The sequence below is a fragment of the Bos indicus genome, chromosome 18 (assembly GCF_029378745.1).
Source record: "Bos indicus isolate NIAB-ARS_2022 breed Sahiwal x Tharparkar chromosome 18, NIAB-ARS_B.indTharparkar_mat_pri_1.0, whole genome shotgun sequence".
Taxonomy (NCBI): Eukaryota; Metazoa; Chordata; class Mammalia; order Artiodactyla; family Bovidae; genus Bos; species Bos indicus.
This window is the reverse complement of record NC_091777.1, coordinates 15,343,483-15,357,723: the sequence shown is the minus strand read 5'-3', so window position 1 is coordinate 15,357,723 and position 14,241 is coordinate 15,343,483. Positions and strand designations below refer to the sequence as shown.

General features: G+C 56.5%; 1 protein-coding gene across 4 annotated transcripts; it reads right to left on the bottom strand.

The window, feature by feature from the left end:
• Positions 1–35: 35 nt before the first annotated feature.
• On the bottom strand, positions 36–14,241 carry DEF8 (differentially expressed in FDCP 8 homolog). Of its 4 annotated transcripts, none has more exons than XM_019979533.2 (12): positions 14,136–14,241; positions 9,608–9,729; positions 8,884–8,981; positions 7,549–7,698; positions 6,639–6,780; positions 5,301–5,465; positions 4,681–4,808; positions 4,327–4,440; positions 3,404–3,484; positions 2,702–2,842; positions 2,493–2,602; positions 36–1,615 (listed from the first exon to the last, which is right to left on the bottom strand). In XM_019979533.2, exons 2-12 carry the CDS (start codon positions 9,717–9,719, stop codon positions 1,513–1,515), a joined length of 1,344 nt encoding a protein of 447 aa, XP_019835092.1. In that variant the 5' UTR covers positions 9,720–9,729; positions 14,136–14,241; the 3' UTR covers positions 36–1,512. The 4 variants fall into 4 exon arrangements, with proteins under 4 accessions (XP_019835092.1, XP_019835093.1, XP_019835090.2 ...); XM_019979534.2 differs by lacking the exon at positions 14,136–14,241 and adding an exon at positions 13,684–14,081; XM_019979531.2 differs by lacking the exon at positions 14,136–14,241 and adding an exon at positions 10,924–11,596.

Genomic DNA, 14,241 nt, shown 5'->3' with positions numbered 1-14,241 from the left:
GTGATGTGAGAGGAAGTTTTAAAAAAAGAGTCAACTTTGCCCAACAAATGGCTACTGACATTTCTTACGGACACAGTGACTGTAACTGGAATAACACAGTGCTGATTACAGAGTCCATTTGGGAGAAGCCAGGATCCCTGGGACAGAAATGCGATGCCGCAGTGAGACGTATAGATGTGAGGTGTAGGAAGAGGGCGCTTAGCCTTTAACCCCCTAGACCCAAGAACGGGAAGCAGGGTGGCCCCATGTGGACCAACCCCCACACTGACACTCTGAACAGCCCAGCACAGTCGGAGGGTGGCCTAAAGTCCCTGGGCAGGGCTTCCCTGGGGTGCAGAGGGGCAAGGAGGGGTTGGCACTGTCCTTACCCACCCCCCACATTGGCTCAGCCAGCCTCCCTGTGGGCCAAGCCTCTCCTTGCACTTCCCAGTCAAAGGTGATGGATGTCCAGGTGACTGCCTCCTGCCCACCAGCCACCCCAGGTGTCAACAGCCAAGCACAGTCCAGGGCAAGGAGAAGGCCAGCAAGGCTAGGGCAGCCTTCCCCTGGACGGTTCCCACAAATGCATCTTCCCCACTGGGTCAGTCCTCCATGCCCGGCTCCCTTTGCCGCTGGTGGCAGGACCTCCCACACCCCATGAGTCCTGCCTGGTGCTCCCCTGAGCAAGTATTTCCAGTGCCTGATCTCAGTTCCCCAAACAGAAGGCCCCGGTTGGGGGGGTCTCCGAGTGATCCGGAGCCCTCCATAGGCACACTTGGGCCAGGTCTACTGTCCCCTAGCCCTCTCACCTAACCTTGACCTGCCAGGGGCACAGTCCTGCCCAATACCTGGAAGCGCACTTCCTCGCTGGGTGGGACCCCCTCAGCCACCCAGCATGAAGCACCAGAGTGAGCTGGGCTGGGCCAAGGCAGGGGCGGTAGGAGGTGAGATCTCCACAGCAGCCAGTAGCCGCTGGAATGGTCCTGCTGGCGAAGGCCCCAGAGAACCCGGGGGGCAGGGGCAGGGCCCTCGGGAGACAGGGATGAACACAGCCCCAGCCAGGGACAACCAGGGGACCTCAAAGAGGCAAGGGGCTGGGGGAGGGGCCTCCAAGTAGAACCCATACCGTCCACCACAGGTAAAAGTCAGGCTAAGACTGCATCCTCAGTCTTGTCGGCACTCCCTGGAAGGCTTCCAGGATTTCCAGTGTAGCCAGGGCCCAGTAGCCTTGGTCCCAAGGTGGGCAGGGTAGGGTGGGGGGCTCTTGACCAAAGGGGAGGTGAGGGATGCTCCCCACACCTGACCCTCAAAGCTCTGCAGTGGTGGAAGGGTACACGTCCTGGCCCTCACAGCAGCCCACCCAAAAAACAGACGCCCCAAGCCCCAACACGCACTGGGGGACGGTGGTCCTGGTGGTGCTGGCTCAGCAGTCGGGGGGTCCAGGGGCTAGACCCTAGGTCTCCAGAGTATAGGAAACACCTTGACTGTGGCAACGGCCAGCAGGACAGACAGGCCTAGAAGGGCTTCCATCGCTCAGGCGTCCAGGTCTGGACCAGGCTCCCGGAAGAGCGACTGCTTCCGCAGGGTGAGGCGCGCACACCTAGGGCATGTGGTGGAATTGTCGTAGTAGCAGTCCCTGGGGGAGACAGGAATGGCCGTGAAGAGGGGGCTCCACAAGCAGAATTGTAACCCTGAGTCTTCACAATATTCCTTTAACAGACGGGAGCCTGCAGCAGTCTCATCCAGGTGTGCCAGCCAGGCCTGTATCCCATACCTCTGTATAGACATCCCAAAGGGCCACACCTATCACCTGGTACCCTCTGACCCTCTTAGTGACTCCCCTCCCTGACCTGTTCCCACTACCATGTAAAGCACCCCCCGCTCAGGGCTCTGTGGAGGTGCACATGGTCCCCATGGCAGCTTAAATTTTTGAAGGGGGCACAGAAACATTTGACAGGACACCTCACAAACTGCCAGCTCAAGGTGGCTCAGAGTTTCAACACTTTGTGCTACAGTCCTTACTGAGACCGCAGTCCAGCTCTGCTGACCAATGAGGTTGAGGGTCACTCTGAGAAACAGCAAGGGCCAGGAAAATCCAGTGTGGACAGAAACGGGGTGGTGGGGTCCCATCTGAGCCCAGTGTGACAAGCCATGTGGGCCCCACAGGCACACACCTACTGATAAGTGTACTTAAAGAGTTCACATATCTTCTTCCCACTGCTGTGTATCATTCTTCCAAACATCCACAAGGCTTTAGGACATAAATGCTTCCATTGTTGAACCTAAGTACTTAATAAATAAAACTGTTGGGTATTTCTTGTGGCCTAGAGATGTTTGGAAAAAAAAAAATCACAAAAACTAGAAAGCTTAGGAAGCTCCAGCCTCAGTAAACCTAAGTCCCATTTGAAACCAGGTGGCAAAGGTCAAGCCCCAGCCTCTCCCCACCTGACACTCCCAGCACTCTCTCCCACACCTGTCATCTACCATCTACGGAGACGGACGCTCACACAGACCTGTGGAAGACAGCAGAGCAGTCGGCGCACACGGATGTGTGGCTGTCGAAGGGGAATAGCACATCTCCCTCCCGGCAGAGCTCGCACACAAAGCCCTTGGCCTGGCACCGCTGCGGGCAAGGCGGGGAGGTCAGTGCCCACTCCCAGGTAGGGGGGCACATCCTCCCGAGCCGCCCTCCCGCCTCCCCACCTGGCTTGTAGGGGCCCACCTCACAGTCCAGTTTGATGTGCTTGGCAAACAGCGTGTGGGTCTCAGCCAGTGAGCAGCCCAGCCGGCCCGTGTGCGTGTCCAGCAGGTCCTGCACCGAGTACATCTCATCGTTCTCCACAAAGTGCTGCCGGTCCTGGAGCTGCAGGCACAGCCATGTGACCCCGGAGCCACCAGGCCAGGGCCCTTGCCTGACCAGAGCCCTCTTCCCAGCTTTATCTTGTCCACACATATCATCACACAATACGCTGCTTCCTACTCTTCCTGCCGGCCCAACCCGGAGAGTGCACTCCTAGGTGAGGGCCAGGTCCCGCCCACTCTGCTCCCCAGGATCCAGAACACCATCGGCCCGCAGCAGGCACCCAGTGAGTGCTTGCAAACAAGTAAGTAGGTGGGCCTCGAAGTGTTCTGTGGTTGGCCATCCCTGGGTCCACTCCATGGAGGCTCCCGTGAAGGCTGCAGGGTGACAACCCACTCTCTCAGTGCTTCTCAAGCTGACAGAAGCAGGGAACACTTTTGTGGGTAGAATGCTTTTGTGGGTAGACTTGGTGTTCCCTGGGACAGTGTGGAGACCCTCTGCTGATGGCACAGCACATGCGCAGTGTCAAGTCTTCCCCTCACGATCCTGGTCTGTTTCCTGCCCTCCTGGAGGGCCCCTTCCCCACCCCACCCCTCCTCTACCCCGGGGGGCGGGTGGACTGACCTGCAGGAGCAGGCGCGCTGCCATGGCCTCCCTGCAGGTGATAAAATATGGCTTCATGAGCAAGATATCCTGGCGCAGCTTCTGTGGACAAGAGGGGCAGGTGGGCATCTCTGGCCAGAGCAGGGGCTGTGCTGGGCATGTCTGCATGGCCAGTGGGGGTGAGGCAGGGCTGGCTTTGTGGGAAGCTTTGTCACTTTACAGTCTGGGTCAGTAGAGGACCGTAAGTGCATTCCCGTCCCCCCACAACAGTCCCAGCTTTGAGGCCTCCAACCGAGCTCAAGGTCAAGACACAGTTTCCCCACCAGGCAGGACCCTAAGCTTCCATAGTGCACAGTTGCTCCCCGCCCAGCTCCACATGCACACACACACACCTTGGGAGCGCCTGAGCTTGCATCAGACTGCCCAGTTGAACCCAGATCCCCTGCTCAGCTCAGTGGCCCTGTGCCTCAGCTCCTCCCCACCAAGTCCCATCCCTCTCCGCACCCACCTGAGGCACACCCCACCCTGCCCTCCTGCTGAGTGCCAAAGAGAGGACCCCCAGTCACACACAGCTCCTCAGAACAGCGACCAGATGTGGCTGGGCCAATGTGAGGCTGCTCTTGACAATACACACTGGGACGCAGTCTAATACAAGACAGAAACGCCACACGATGTGTCTCAACAATGTGCACGAAATAAAAGACATCACTGAGATGAACTTCACCTCATTTTTCTACTGTGGTTGCTACAAAATTTCAAACTGCCTCTGAGCCTCGTGTGCTATTTCGTATTGTGACTGGACAGTTGCTCTAGCGACTTTAACTTAAAAGGCAGTGGTGGGGGGGGGGGGGGGGGTGCGGGGGGCAGCGACACAGGTGGCATCTCCTCACACAGCTGCGAAAGTGGAGCAGGGTTGCCCCACGCCCGCCACTCCACTGTCTTACCCGGATCTCTACCAGCTCCTCCACATAGTTGAACAGCAGAGGATTGATCTCCCGGAGCCGGAGCACTGGCCTCGACATCATCAACGCCAGGTAGCGCATGCTGCCACGGGACACCTGGGCCAGAGGGGCGGAAAGGTGGCACCTCTGCGCTCCGCCCCGCCCCTGCAGCACCGCCGCCCTGTCTCGGGCCCCGCCCCACTCTGCCCCACCCCGAGGCCCCGCACCAGCCTGTGCCCTGACCCGCCCCCGCAGCCACGCCCCATGCCCCAGCGCTCTGCCATGCCCCCGGCCACACCACGCCCCCACCCAATCCCCAGGGCGGCACCCCTCGCTCCCCGCTCTCTCTCTCCGCACCTTGCGCGGCTCGAAGTCCCAGTTGTGCACCACACGCGCTGGGATGACAGCCAGATCGTTCCAGTGGCAGTGACTGCAGTAGTACTGGCCAGTGTAGTCGCACTGCCGGGCCTCGCTGGGCACGCCCCCTGTGGAGGAGATGTTCCAAAGTCAGGAAGACCTGAGAGGTCGCCTCCCCCAGCTGCACCAAGGGTTCCCCACCGCCCGGCCCCGCCCCTGACTCGTCCTCTTCTAAGTCGCCCCGCTTCCCGTTTCTCATCAGTAAAACGAGACAGTAGATGGGGAATCCCTTGAGTCAATGTCAGTATGTTTCTAGGAAGGCCTGACACACAGCGTGTGAGTGCAGTGTGGTCTTCCCATGGGGTGGGTTTTCTGTGATGATGCGGTCACAGGAGAGAGACTAGCCCAGCCCTGCAGGGACTCCTAGGGGAACCTTGGTCAGGTTGGGCGGGCGTGAAAAGGTGCCAAAAGCAGTCCTTTTTGGCTTCCCAAGGAGAGGAGCTCAACTGCGCATTCCTCCCATTTACTCACGCAGCTGATGGCAGGGCACCCTGCCCAGGACAGCTCCCCTCAGCCCTGCACCCTGCCCAACTCCCACCCCCCACCCTGGGGGCACTCACGCAGAGAGATGGGTGCTCGGCACTCCGCACAGCGGTAATCCTGGCTGTCCAAGCCTGCCTCAGGGCAGATGTTCAGCTCATACTCGGCCTGGTGGCTGACTTTGGACCGCACACAGGGCTTGGAGATGAGGTTCAAACACTTGCTGTGACAGCGGTAATAACACCCTGGGATGGGGGCCCAACAGCATGCCTCTTAGGAGGAGGGCCACTCTGCAGCCCAGGCTGACCTTCAGCTTCCGGGACCCCCAGGGGGCTCCACTCAGCTTCCCAGATCAACCCAAGAGCCTCTCCAGGTGCCACTGCAGGTCCCCAAATGTCCCCATCCCAAGCCTTGCCCTGAAAGTACGTGCACACCTTTCCCCCAATTTCAGACTCAGAAGTCCAGGGGCCTACCAGCCATGCCCACTGGGATACCCAAGGGGATCAAGGCCAAGCCATGTAAGTGAAACCCGGCTCTTCCTACCCAAATCCACCACAGCTTCCCATCTCAGATTTCAGGGACTCTGTCTTTCAACCTCCTGAGACTACAAACTGGGAAGTCATCCCGACTCCTCTCTTACACCCATGTCCAGCTATAGCTGCACTTGGCCCTTCTCATCTGAATGTCAGAGTCTCACCCTAGTCAGAAGGCCATCATTTTCCCTCCCCCATGCCATACTCAGCTCAGCAGCTGGAGTTAAAACCTAAGTATATCCACCCACATGGACCCAGTGCACTTAGAGAAAAGCCCCCTGCCACCTCTGAAGTACCTCTATGCCACGCTGCTCTCAACTCCTCATGAAATACACTGGACACACACTGACCACAGGCCTTTGTACATACAGCTCCCCTGCAGAAATGTTCCTTCCCAGATATGCTCCTGGTTTGCCCCTAACCTCCAAGCTTTTTTATTAAATGTTACATGAAGCCTTTTCATTTCACCCTAAAATAGCAGCACCCCACTCCCTGACATGCTTGTGCCCCCTAGCCTTCTTCACTGTTTCTAACACACCACATTACTGACTCATTTGATTTCTCATCCAGAGCAGCACCTCCAATACAGTGATGTGTCTCTACAATGTCTAGCGGGGTGGCCACCAACCTTGCATGGCTACTGTGTACTTGGAACATGCACAGTACAACCGAGGAGCTAGTTATCTATGTTCAATAATTTAAATTTGAAGAGTCACATGTGGCTAGTGGACTTGAGCCCAGTGAAGGCAGACACCTGGGTCTCTCATCTCTTGCTACACCCACCACACACTACCAGGTTCTGCAAATAATGAGGACACGATAGAGAACCCCTCTCCCCAGAGACCTAGACTGCCAGCCCAGAAGGGCAGTCTGGTTTCCGCCCACCTGTGCAGGTGTACCAGGTCTGAATGAGGCCCCAGATGACTGTGTTACACTTGTCACATGTCTGCTTCACACTCTTGCTCTTCTCCTTGTAGAAGCGGTGCTCGAGAAGGACTCGAATGTTGGGCTCATCCTCATTGGGGTCCTAGGGAGGAGACCAGGGAAGGGTCACAGCTCCTTCTGGACACATGAGCCCCTTGACTGCATCTCCCAGGCACCACATAGCAAAGGTTACCACAGACCCCTCCCTTTACAATAGGACAGGGTGCCCGGTCAGGCCTGGTCCACTGAGATTACAGACCACCTCTGTTCCTAGTTGCTGCACCAGGGCCACATTAGGGCCAAGGGCACGTGAGCAGTACTGAGGGGCTCTTGCTGCCCTCCCTGCTTTGTTTCAGCTGGCTGAGAGCAGACCCAGATTGGTGGAAGCTGTCCTGGACTTGCCAGAGAAGAGCAGAGCAATAGAAAAGCGGAACCTGCGGTCTCCAATGCCAGTAGCTGCCAGATAGGCCCAGGGAACCCGCAACACATCCATGTGAGTAAATCTACACAACCAACTCCTTTAAGCCACTGTCTTTCGGGCTGTCTGAGCCCATACCATTGCCTTACCTATATTCTAATGAAACTACCACTGTCCAAAACCCATGGACTCATGAACCAGACTCAAGGACTACATGACGGACCCCAGCGGTTATTGGCTTCCAGGATCCATGACCCCTTCTGTTGTCATCTTCAGGGAACCAGGCCACACTCTGGGTCATGTGGTTCAAGGTGGGACTAACTCACCCACCTGCTTCAGTAGGTGGACACATGACCCAGGACTACAGGCAGGATCAGAGCTGGGTTGAGGGCCCATCACTCCCCCAGCCTCCAGTTCAGCTCTGGCTGCTGGTGAGGGTGGACCGGCACCTACCTTCAGCTCCTGAAGCTTCAGCCGGAGATGGATGAGTCTCACCACGGCGTCCTTCTGCTTCTCTGAGTGCTCTGGAAGGTCCAGGATGACCTGCTTGCACTCCTGGATGGCCTGCCGCAGCTGCTGGACATCAGACGCCAGGAACAGGCCCTGCTCACGTGGAGGGGGAGCAGTTTGGGGACAATGATAGTCAGATTGTGTGTCGTTGGGCCCAGAACAGATCTCCCCACCCATCTCGAGCCCCGATGGCCCAAAGACTTGCTCAATGCCCAGGACCGTCAGCAGCAGAGGCAGGCCCCAGGCCACACCACCTGCCCACTCTCTGGACCTGTCCACCCATGGGCCTCTGGAGACCTAATTCATGGTGTTCTTCAAAACACAACTTCCCTCTTTTAGAAATCCAATTGCTCTTCTGGCTGTGCTATCTCACTTGCTTCTACAGAACTTCCTCTTGGATGAAATCAGGGGAAATGACACTTGTTTGTCAAGAAGGAGAGGAAGTGGCCTCTGGTTCAATCGCCAAGCTCAGAGACACCCCTGGCTGCCACCTGCCCTCAGGCCCAGCACCTCACAGGCTGACCCGAGCTCAGGTCCAGCAAAGCCCTAAGCTTGGGCAAGGAGACAGGCCAGGTGTCAGAGCTAGAGGCTGGGGCCCCAAGAAAGGGGGGTCACTGCCCGCAGGAGTGCAAAATAAGGGTTCAAACACATAACTGAGAGGAGTGTGTGTACCTACAGAATGTAAAGTTAAAGGCCACATGACCAGCAAAATGAACAGCAAACGAGAAACGGGGGCTCAGGCGAATCTTAAAGTCCTATGTGAATGTTACCATAGCATCTCTCTCAAACAACAGTTGGAGATAGTTTGCAAAGATTTTGAAACTTTAAAGGAATTATTAGAGCCCTTTAATTAAAAAAAAAAAACAAAAAAAAAAACACCCCACAAGGTTTTCATGGAACAAAACCTAGCTCAGACAGGAGTGGCCCTGCCTAGCTGAGCAGGTGGTGGTGGGCAGTGGCCGCCCTCGCCTTCACCCTGCAATGGACGACAGGATTCCCCAGGACCCCAGATGGAGTCAGCCCCCACATCTGCTTTGTAGTATCCTGCATGGAGGGGAGAGAATGGCTGCCCAGGAGGACAGAGCCCAGGCTCCCAAACACCGCATCCAACCCATTCCCACAGGCCGGCACATAGGTATAGGGTGGGAGCCGGGTGTCACGCAGGCCTCAGACTCCACGCCTAGGAGGCCCGGCTGAGATGGACATGGCCAACTCTTCAAACTCGGGGAGGGTGGGGGGGGTGGGTCACCTTGTCCACCCACAGACCCTGAACCTTACCACGGGGCGAGCGAAGTGGTCCTCAGACAGGCCAAGATCCATCACACGCTCTGGGCAGCGGAACTCTGGTTCCCCGGGAGGCAGCTCAGGCAGGCGTGCTGCAGCGGGGCAGGTGGGGAGGGTGGCAGAGAGATGAGTCAGCCCACCACCCCAGGAGGGTGCTGCGGAGCCCTCAGGGAACAGGGAGCCCACAGAGGTGCCCAGGGAAGCAGGTCTCTACTCTGGGGTGAGCCCTGCGTGCACCTGCAGAGGACCCTGTGTCCTCGTGGCGACAGGACAGAGCCGTGCAAAACCAGGGTTACAGAAACATGCCGGTTTCTAAGGCTCACAGCTTGGGTGTGCATCTGTGGACTGGAGGAGGACCTCTGAAGGGCTACACGCTGGAACACGGGAGCCCCTGTGTGGACTCTGGCACCCTGTGGGCTCAGTGTGCAATCTCAGGGCTCACATCCTGCTGACCTCTCACCCTGCAGGTCTCGGCTCTGAGTTCACACCCCAGGTGTTCCCCGAGGGGCACCTGCTGTGTGCGGCCCCTGGGACATGGCAGACAAGACAGTGACACATCCCTGCCCAGGGGCGTGTTCATTCTCCTGAGGATGGACCAGGGGGAAGCAGTCTGAACTGTGAAGAAGCCACCTGCATGCCCCCAGGGAGGAACCACCTGAGGATGGGGGCTGGTGTGAGCAGGGCAGACCACCTACACAACCCCACCCCCCGAATCCACCTTGAGAAGTAATGCCCGGGGCCTCCTCGCCAGCCCCCTGCTCATGCTGCTGCTTGTTGAAGGGGTTGAGATGGACCTGCCGGAACCGGGCGAGCTTCTCGTCATATTCCATAGCACCCCACCTGCGGACAGCCGGGAAGAGCAGAGGTGGGTGTCCAGCACTCAGGTTCACTGGGGTCCCCTTCCCTTTTCAAGTGCCTGAGGTATCAGAGGGGAGACCTGGCCCCTCTCACTTCCCGGAGGGTCCAGGCCAAATATCCCCACACCATGGCCTCCCCCTCAGAACCCCTCCCCAAGTCAGCTCAGCCCCCACAGCTGGCCCCTCAGTGACAGCAGTGATGCCCAAGTCACCGATGGGGCAGGCAGGGCTGGGGGTGCCCAGCCAGACCTCCAGCACAGAGCCCCTTTGGTCCCGTGCACATCGCCTGGCCAGCCAACACTCAGTGTCTCCCTCTTGCCCGGGACCCAGGGTGCTCCTTCCCTGTCAGAGCACTCAGAAAGCCCGGCCAGCAGAAGGCTCAGTGCTGATGCCAGGGCTCAGGCCTGCCCTGCCACCTGCAGTGTGGCCCAGGGCAGGACCGACCTTAACACTGCCCTGTGGAGAGGCCTTCTGAATGCTGTATGACCACCATGCGGCCTGAGCCCACGGCTGGCCCCACACCCCGGGACCCAAGGGCACAGGCAGCTAGTGCTGAGCTCACAGCTGGGAGCTCAGCAAACCACAGACATACAGGGCTGGTGGCTCCTGAGACAGAGGCCCACACTTAACTAGCTGACCCACATTCCTTAGCTTCTCTCTGCTCCAAGGACAAATGAGTTCACAGGAGGCTGAAAGATGTTTTCAAAACTTTGTAGGAAGGACATGGACGTTGGCTATGCTCTGCTGACACCTGGGTTGCAGTCTGAATAATCTGTAATTATAAAAGGCAATCCTATGACTCCTGTGTGCCCACACACACACTGAAAGGAAAACTGAGCCAGCAGCGATGGCCCGAGGCCACCCTCCACCCGTAGTGTTGCCCTGCACCTGGGTGGGGACCCCCACACCTCTGCGGGACCTGTCTGCCTCTAGAGGGATGTGGGTTGAAAATTCTGGACCAGTAGAACTGGCACCTGCAGACCAACTACCTGTTGGTCAGAGCAGGGCAGGACATGGTGCCACGAACCCAAATCCCTATCTCCCTTATAACTTGAGGTCTCTGGGAAGCTCGCAAACTGTTCAGCTCTGATGCCCAGTGCCTCACCAGATGACAGGAACCACAGTGCCCAGGGAAGCCTCCAGAATGCAGGGGAGACCCAGCTGTCCCCATACTCACCAGCCCCTTCTTCCCAAGTGGTGAAGAATCCCTGGGCTGCTCACCCCCAGGCTTCATTCAACTGAGACACAAATAAACTTCTGTTTAAACTACTGTTACCAGGAGGAGGATTTCTGTCTCTTGCAGCCAAAACAGATCCATACTAATGACCCCCAACAGACTGTGATCAGCAAGCAAATTGGCCCTACTCAAATCCACACTCTATCAGCTCTAGCTGTGTGACCTTGGGCAAATGCCTAAACCTTTCTGTGCTTTTGAGCTGTCATGTTTCAAGTGGGGATAATAATAGTATCCGCTGTAAAGAGTTACTGTCTAAACGAGACTACAAACTGGAGAGTAAGCACAAGTGCATGGCAGTCAGTCCAGCCCCCAAAGACTGGAGGGTCAGGAGCCACCCCCATGGGTCTCTCCTCAGAAACCTCTCAGCATTTTACAATACAGCCAGAGGCATTAGAGAGAACAGGATGACATTCCTGAAAAAACTAGAAACAGACTTGCAATATGATTGTGCAATGCCACTCCCAGGCACACATCTGGAGAAAACTGAAATTCAAAAAGATATACACACCCAGCATCCATCAGAGCACTATTCACAATAGCCAACACATGGAAAGAACTTACATGTCCATCAACAAATGAGTGGATAAAGGTGTGGTACAAATACACACAATGGGGAGAAGGAAATGGCAACCCACTCCAGTGTTCTTGCCTGGAGAATCCCAGGGACGGGGGAGCCTGGTGGGCTGCCATCTATGGGGTCACACAGAGTCGGACACGATTGAAGTGACTTAGTAGTAGTAGTAGTATACTGTATTGGTGTTTTGCTTTCTGGCTTACTTCACTCTGTATAATCGGCTCCAGTTTCATCCACCTCATTAGAACTGATTCAAATGTATTCTTTTTAATGGCTGAGTAATACTCCATTGTGTATATGTACCACAGCTTTCTTATCCATTCATCTGCTGATGGACATCTAATTCTTTAAAATCTCTTGCCCTCTGATCAGCAATGGGGATTTGGTTTTTTGGAACATGAGTCCAGCTTCCTCCCAGGATTGTCAGCTTTCCCAATAAAGCTATCTTTGCTTTTACCCAAAAAAAAAAAAAAAACACACACACAATGGAATGCTGCTGCTGCTGCTGCTGAGTCGCGTCAGTCGTGTCCGACTCTGTGCGACCCCATAGACGGCAGCCCAACAGGCTCCTCTGTCCCTGGGATTCTCCAGGCAAGAACACTGGAGTGGGTTGCCATTTCCTTCTCCAATGCATGAAAGTGAAAAGTGAAAGTGAAGTCGCTCAGTCATGTCTGACTCTTAGCGACCCCATGGACTGTAGCCTACCAGGCTCCTCCGTCCGTGGGATTCTCCAGGCAAGAGTACTGGAGTGGGGTGCCATTGCCTTCTCCGTCACAATGGAATATTAGCCATAAAAAAGAATGAAATAATGCCGTTTACAGCAACATGGATGCAACTAGAGATTCCCACACTAAGTCCAAAAGACAGATACCATAGATATCACTTAAATGTGGAGTCTAAAATATGACACAAGTGAACTTATCAGCAAAACAGAAACAGACACACAGATGTGTCAAGAAAACAGACTCGCAGTTGCCAAGTGGGGGGGTGGGGGTTGGATTGGGGTTATGGGGTTAACAGATGCAAACCATTATACAAAGGATGTATAAACAAGAAGATCCTACTGTATAGCACAGGGAAATATATTCCACATCCTGTAATAAACCATAATGGACAAGAACATGAAAAAGATATCTATATCTGTAACAGAAGCACTTTGCTGTACACCGGAAACTAACACAACATTGTAAATCAACCACGTTTAAATTTTTAAAAATACATAAAATGCACACGTTCTTAGGCCTTGGTCAGAAAGAAAATAAAACATGGCCTGAGGAGCTCAAAGGCAGTAACACTGCTCAGCTGCCCTCCTCTGGGATACAAGCCCTCCAGGAAATCGCATCTCTCATTAAGCTCCTGATGGGTAGGCCAGGCAGAGAGGCCATGGATGAGTGAGTGACTGGGTAACCTGACCTCTTTCAGCCTCAGTTCCTCTCCTGCCAAAGTTAAGAAAATTGCATTTTCCAGGGAGAAGGGGGTGCCTGGAGCAGCCAGAAGGGGTCCTAATGCAGGGGCCCAGCAGACAAAGTGTGCAGCCACTGGCTTAGAGGAGAGCAATAGCCACCCTCACCACCCGACCAGGTTCACCCACATCTCACCCACATCTCAGCTCTGCACCCCAAATTCAGGCCTGACCTCAGACAGGAGCAGGCCAGAAGGTGGACACTGAGCAAGCAGCATGCAGGACACCCACTAGTCCACTGTCTCCCCTTCTCCAGAGACCTCCTCTCACCAGGGTCAGGGTGAAGAGCCCACGACTTTGCAACTAGAGGACCCTGAGAACAAAGCCCAACATCTCTCAGGCCCTGAGGAACACAGGGCTGAAGCTCAGATGTGCCCAAACCAGCCTTGCCCGTTCTGCTTGTGACACAGCCACCAGAGGTCCTGTCCTCACCCGGCTACCACCAGAGGTCCCTAAACTTTGCACCAGAGGGGACAGGGCAAAGGTGCACCCTAGCTGCTCACGGCCATGAGGAGGCCTCCAGGACCCCACCGGGAGAAGGGCCGATACTGTCCCTTTAAGGATTGCTTGCCACTGAAGCTTGGCAGCGCCACCCCCACCTCTGGGTGACGCCACCCCAAGAGGGCCTCCCCCACCCTCACCCACAACAACAGCAGCAACATACACTCTGGGGACCCTCGCTAAGTGGCTCCGCACAGGGCCAGCTGTCTTCCACCACACCCCGTCCGTTTAAGAAATGAGGAAACAGGCTCAGAGTGGTCCAGCCCCAGAGCACCGTGGCACAGCCGTGGGGTCCCTTCTGCCCTCTCGCATCCCACAGACACGCGCGGTGACAGCTGGAAGGGGTGACAGTGTGCCCGAGGACGGCCTTCCCAGCTAGACCCTGACAGAGCGGGATCGGGGCCGCTGAGGTCCCCAAGCCCCTCTGCCCCCAGGTGATCGCCCGGGAGTCTGAATCCTGCTTTGCGCCCGGGCCTGGGCCTCGGCCGGGTTCCTCGCCCCCTACGCCCCGGTGTCCACTTCGGGAGAGAGGCTCCCCGGGCTCCGGGGCGCGGCGGCCCGAGCGTCCTAGTCCCCGCCACCCAGAACCCCGCCCGCGCCCCTCCCGCCGCTCACCTGACCACCGCCGCCCCGGTTACATTGTAGCCGCCCCGCCGGGCTCGTTACAGCGTATCCATCGCCGCCCTAAATACACTGTATCCGCCTCGCTCGCTGCTGCCTC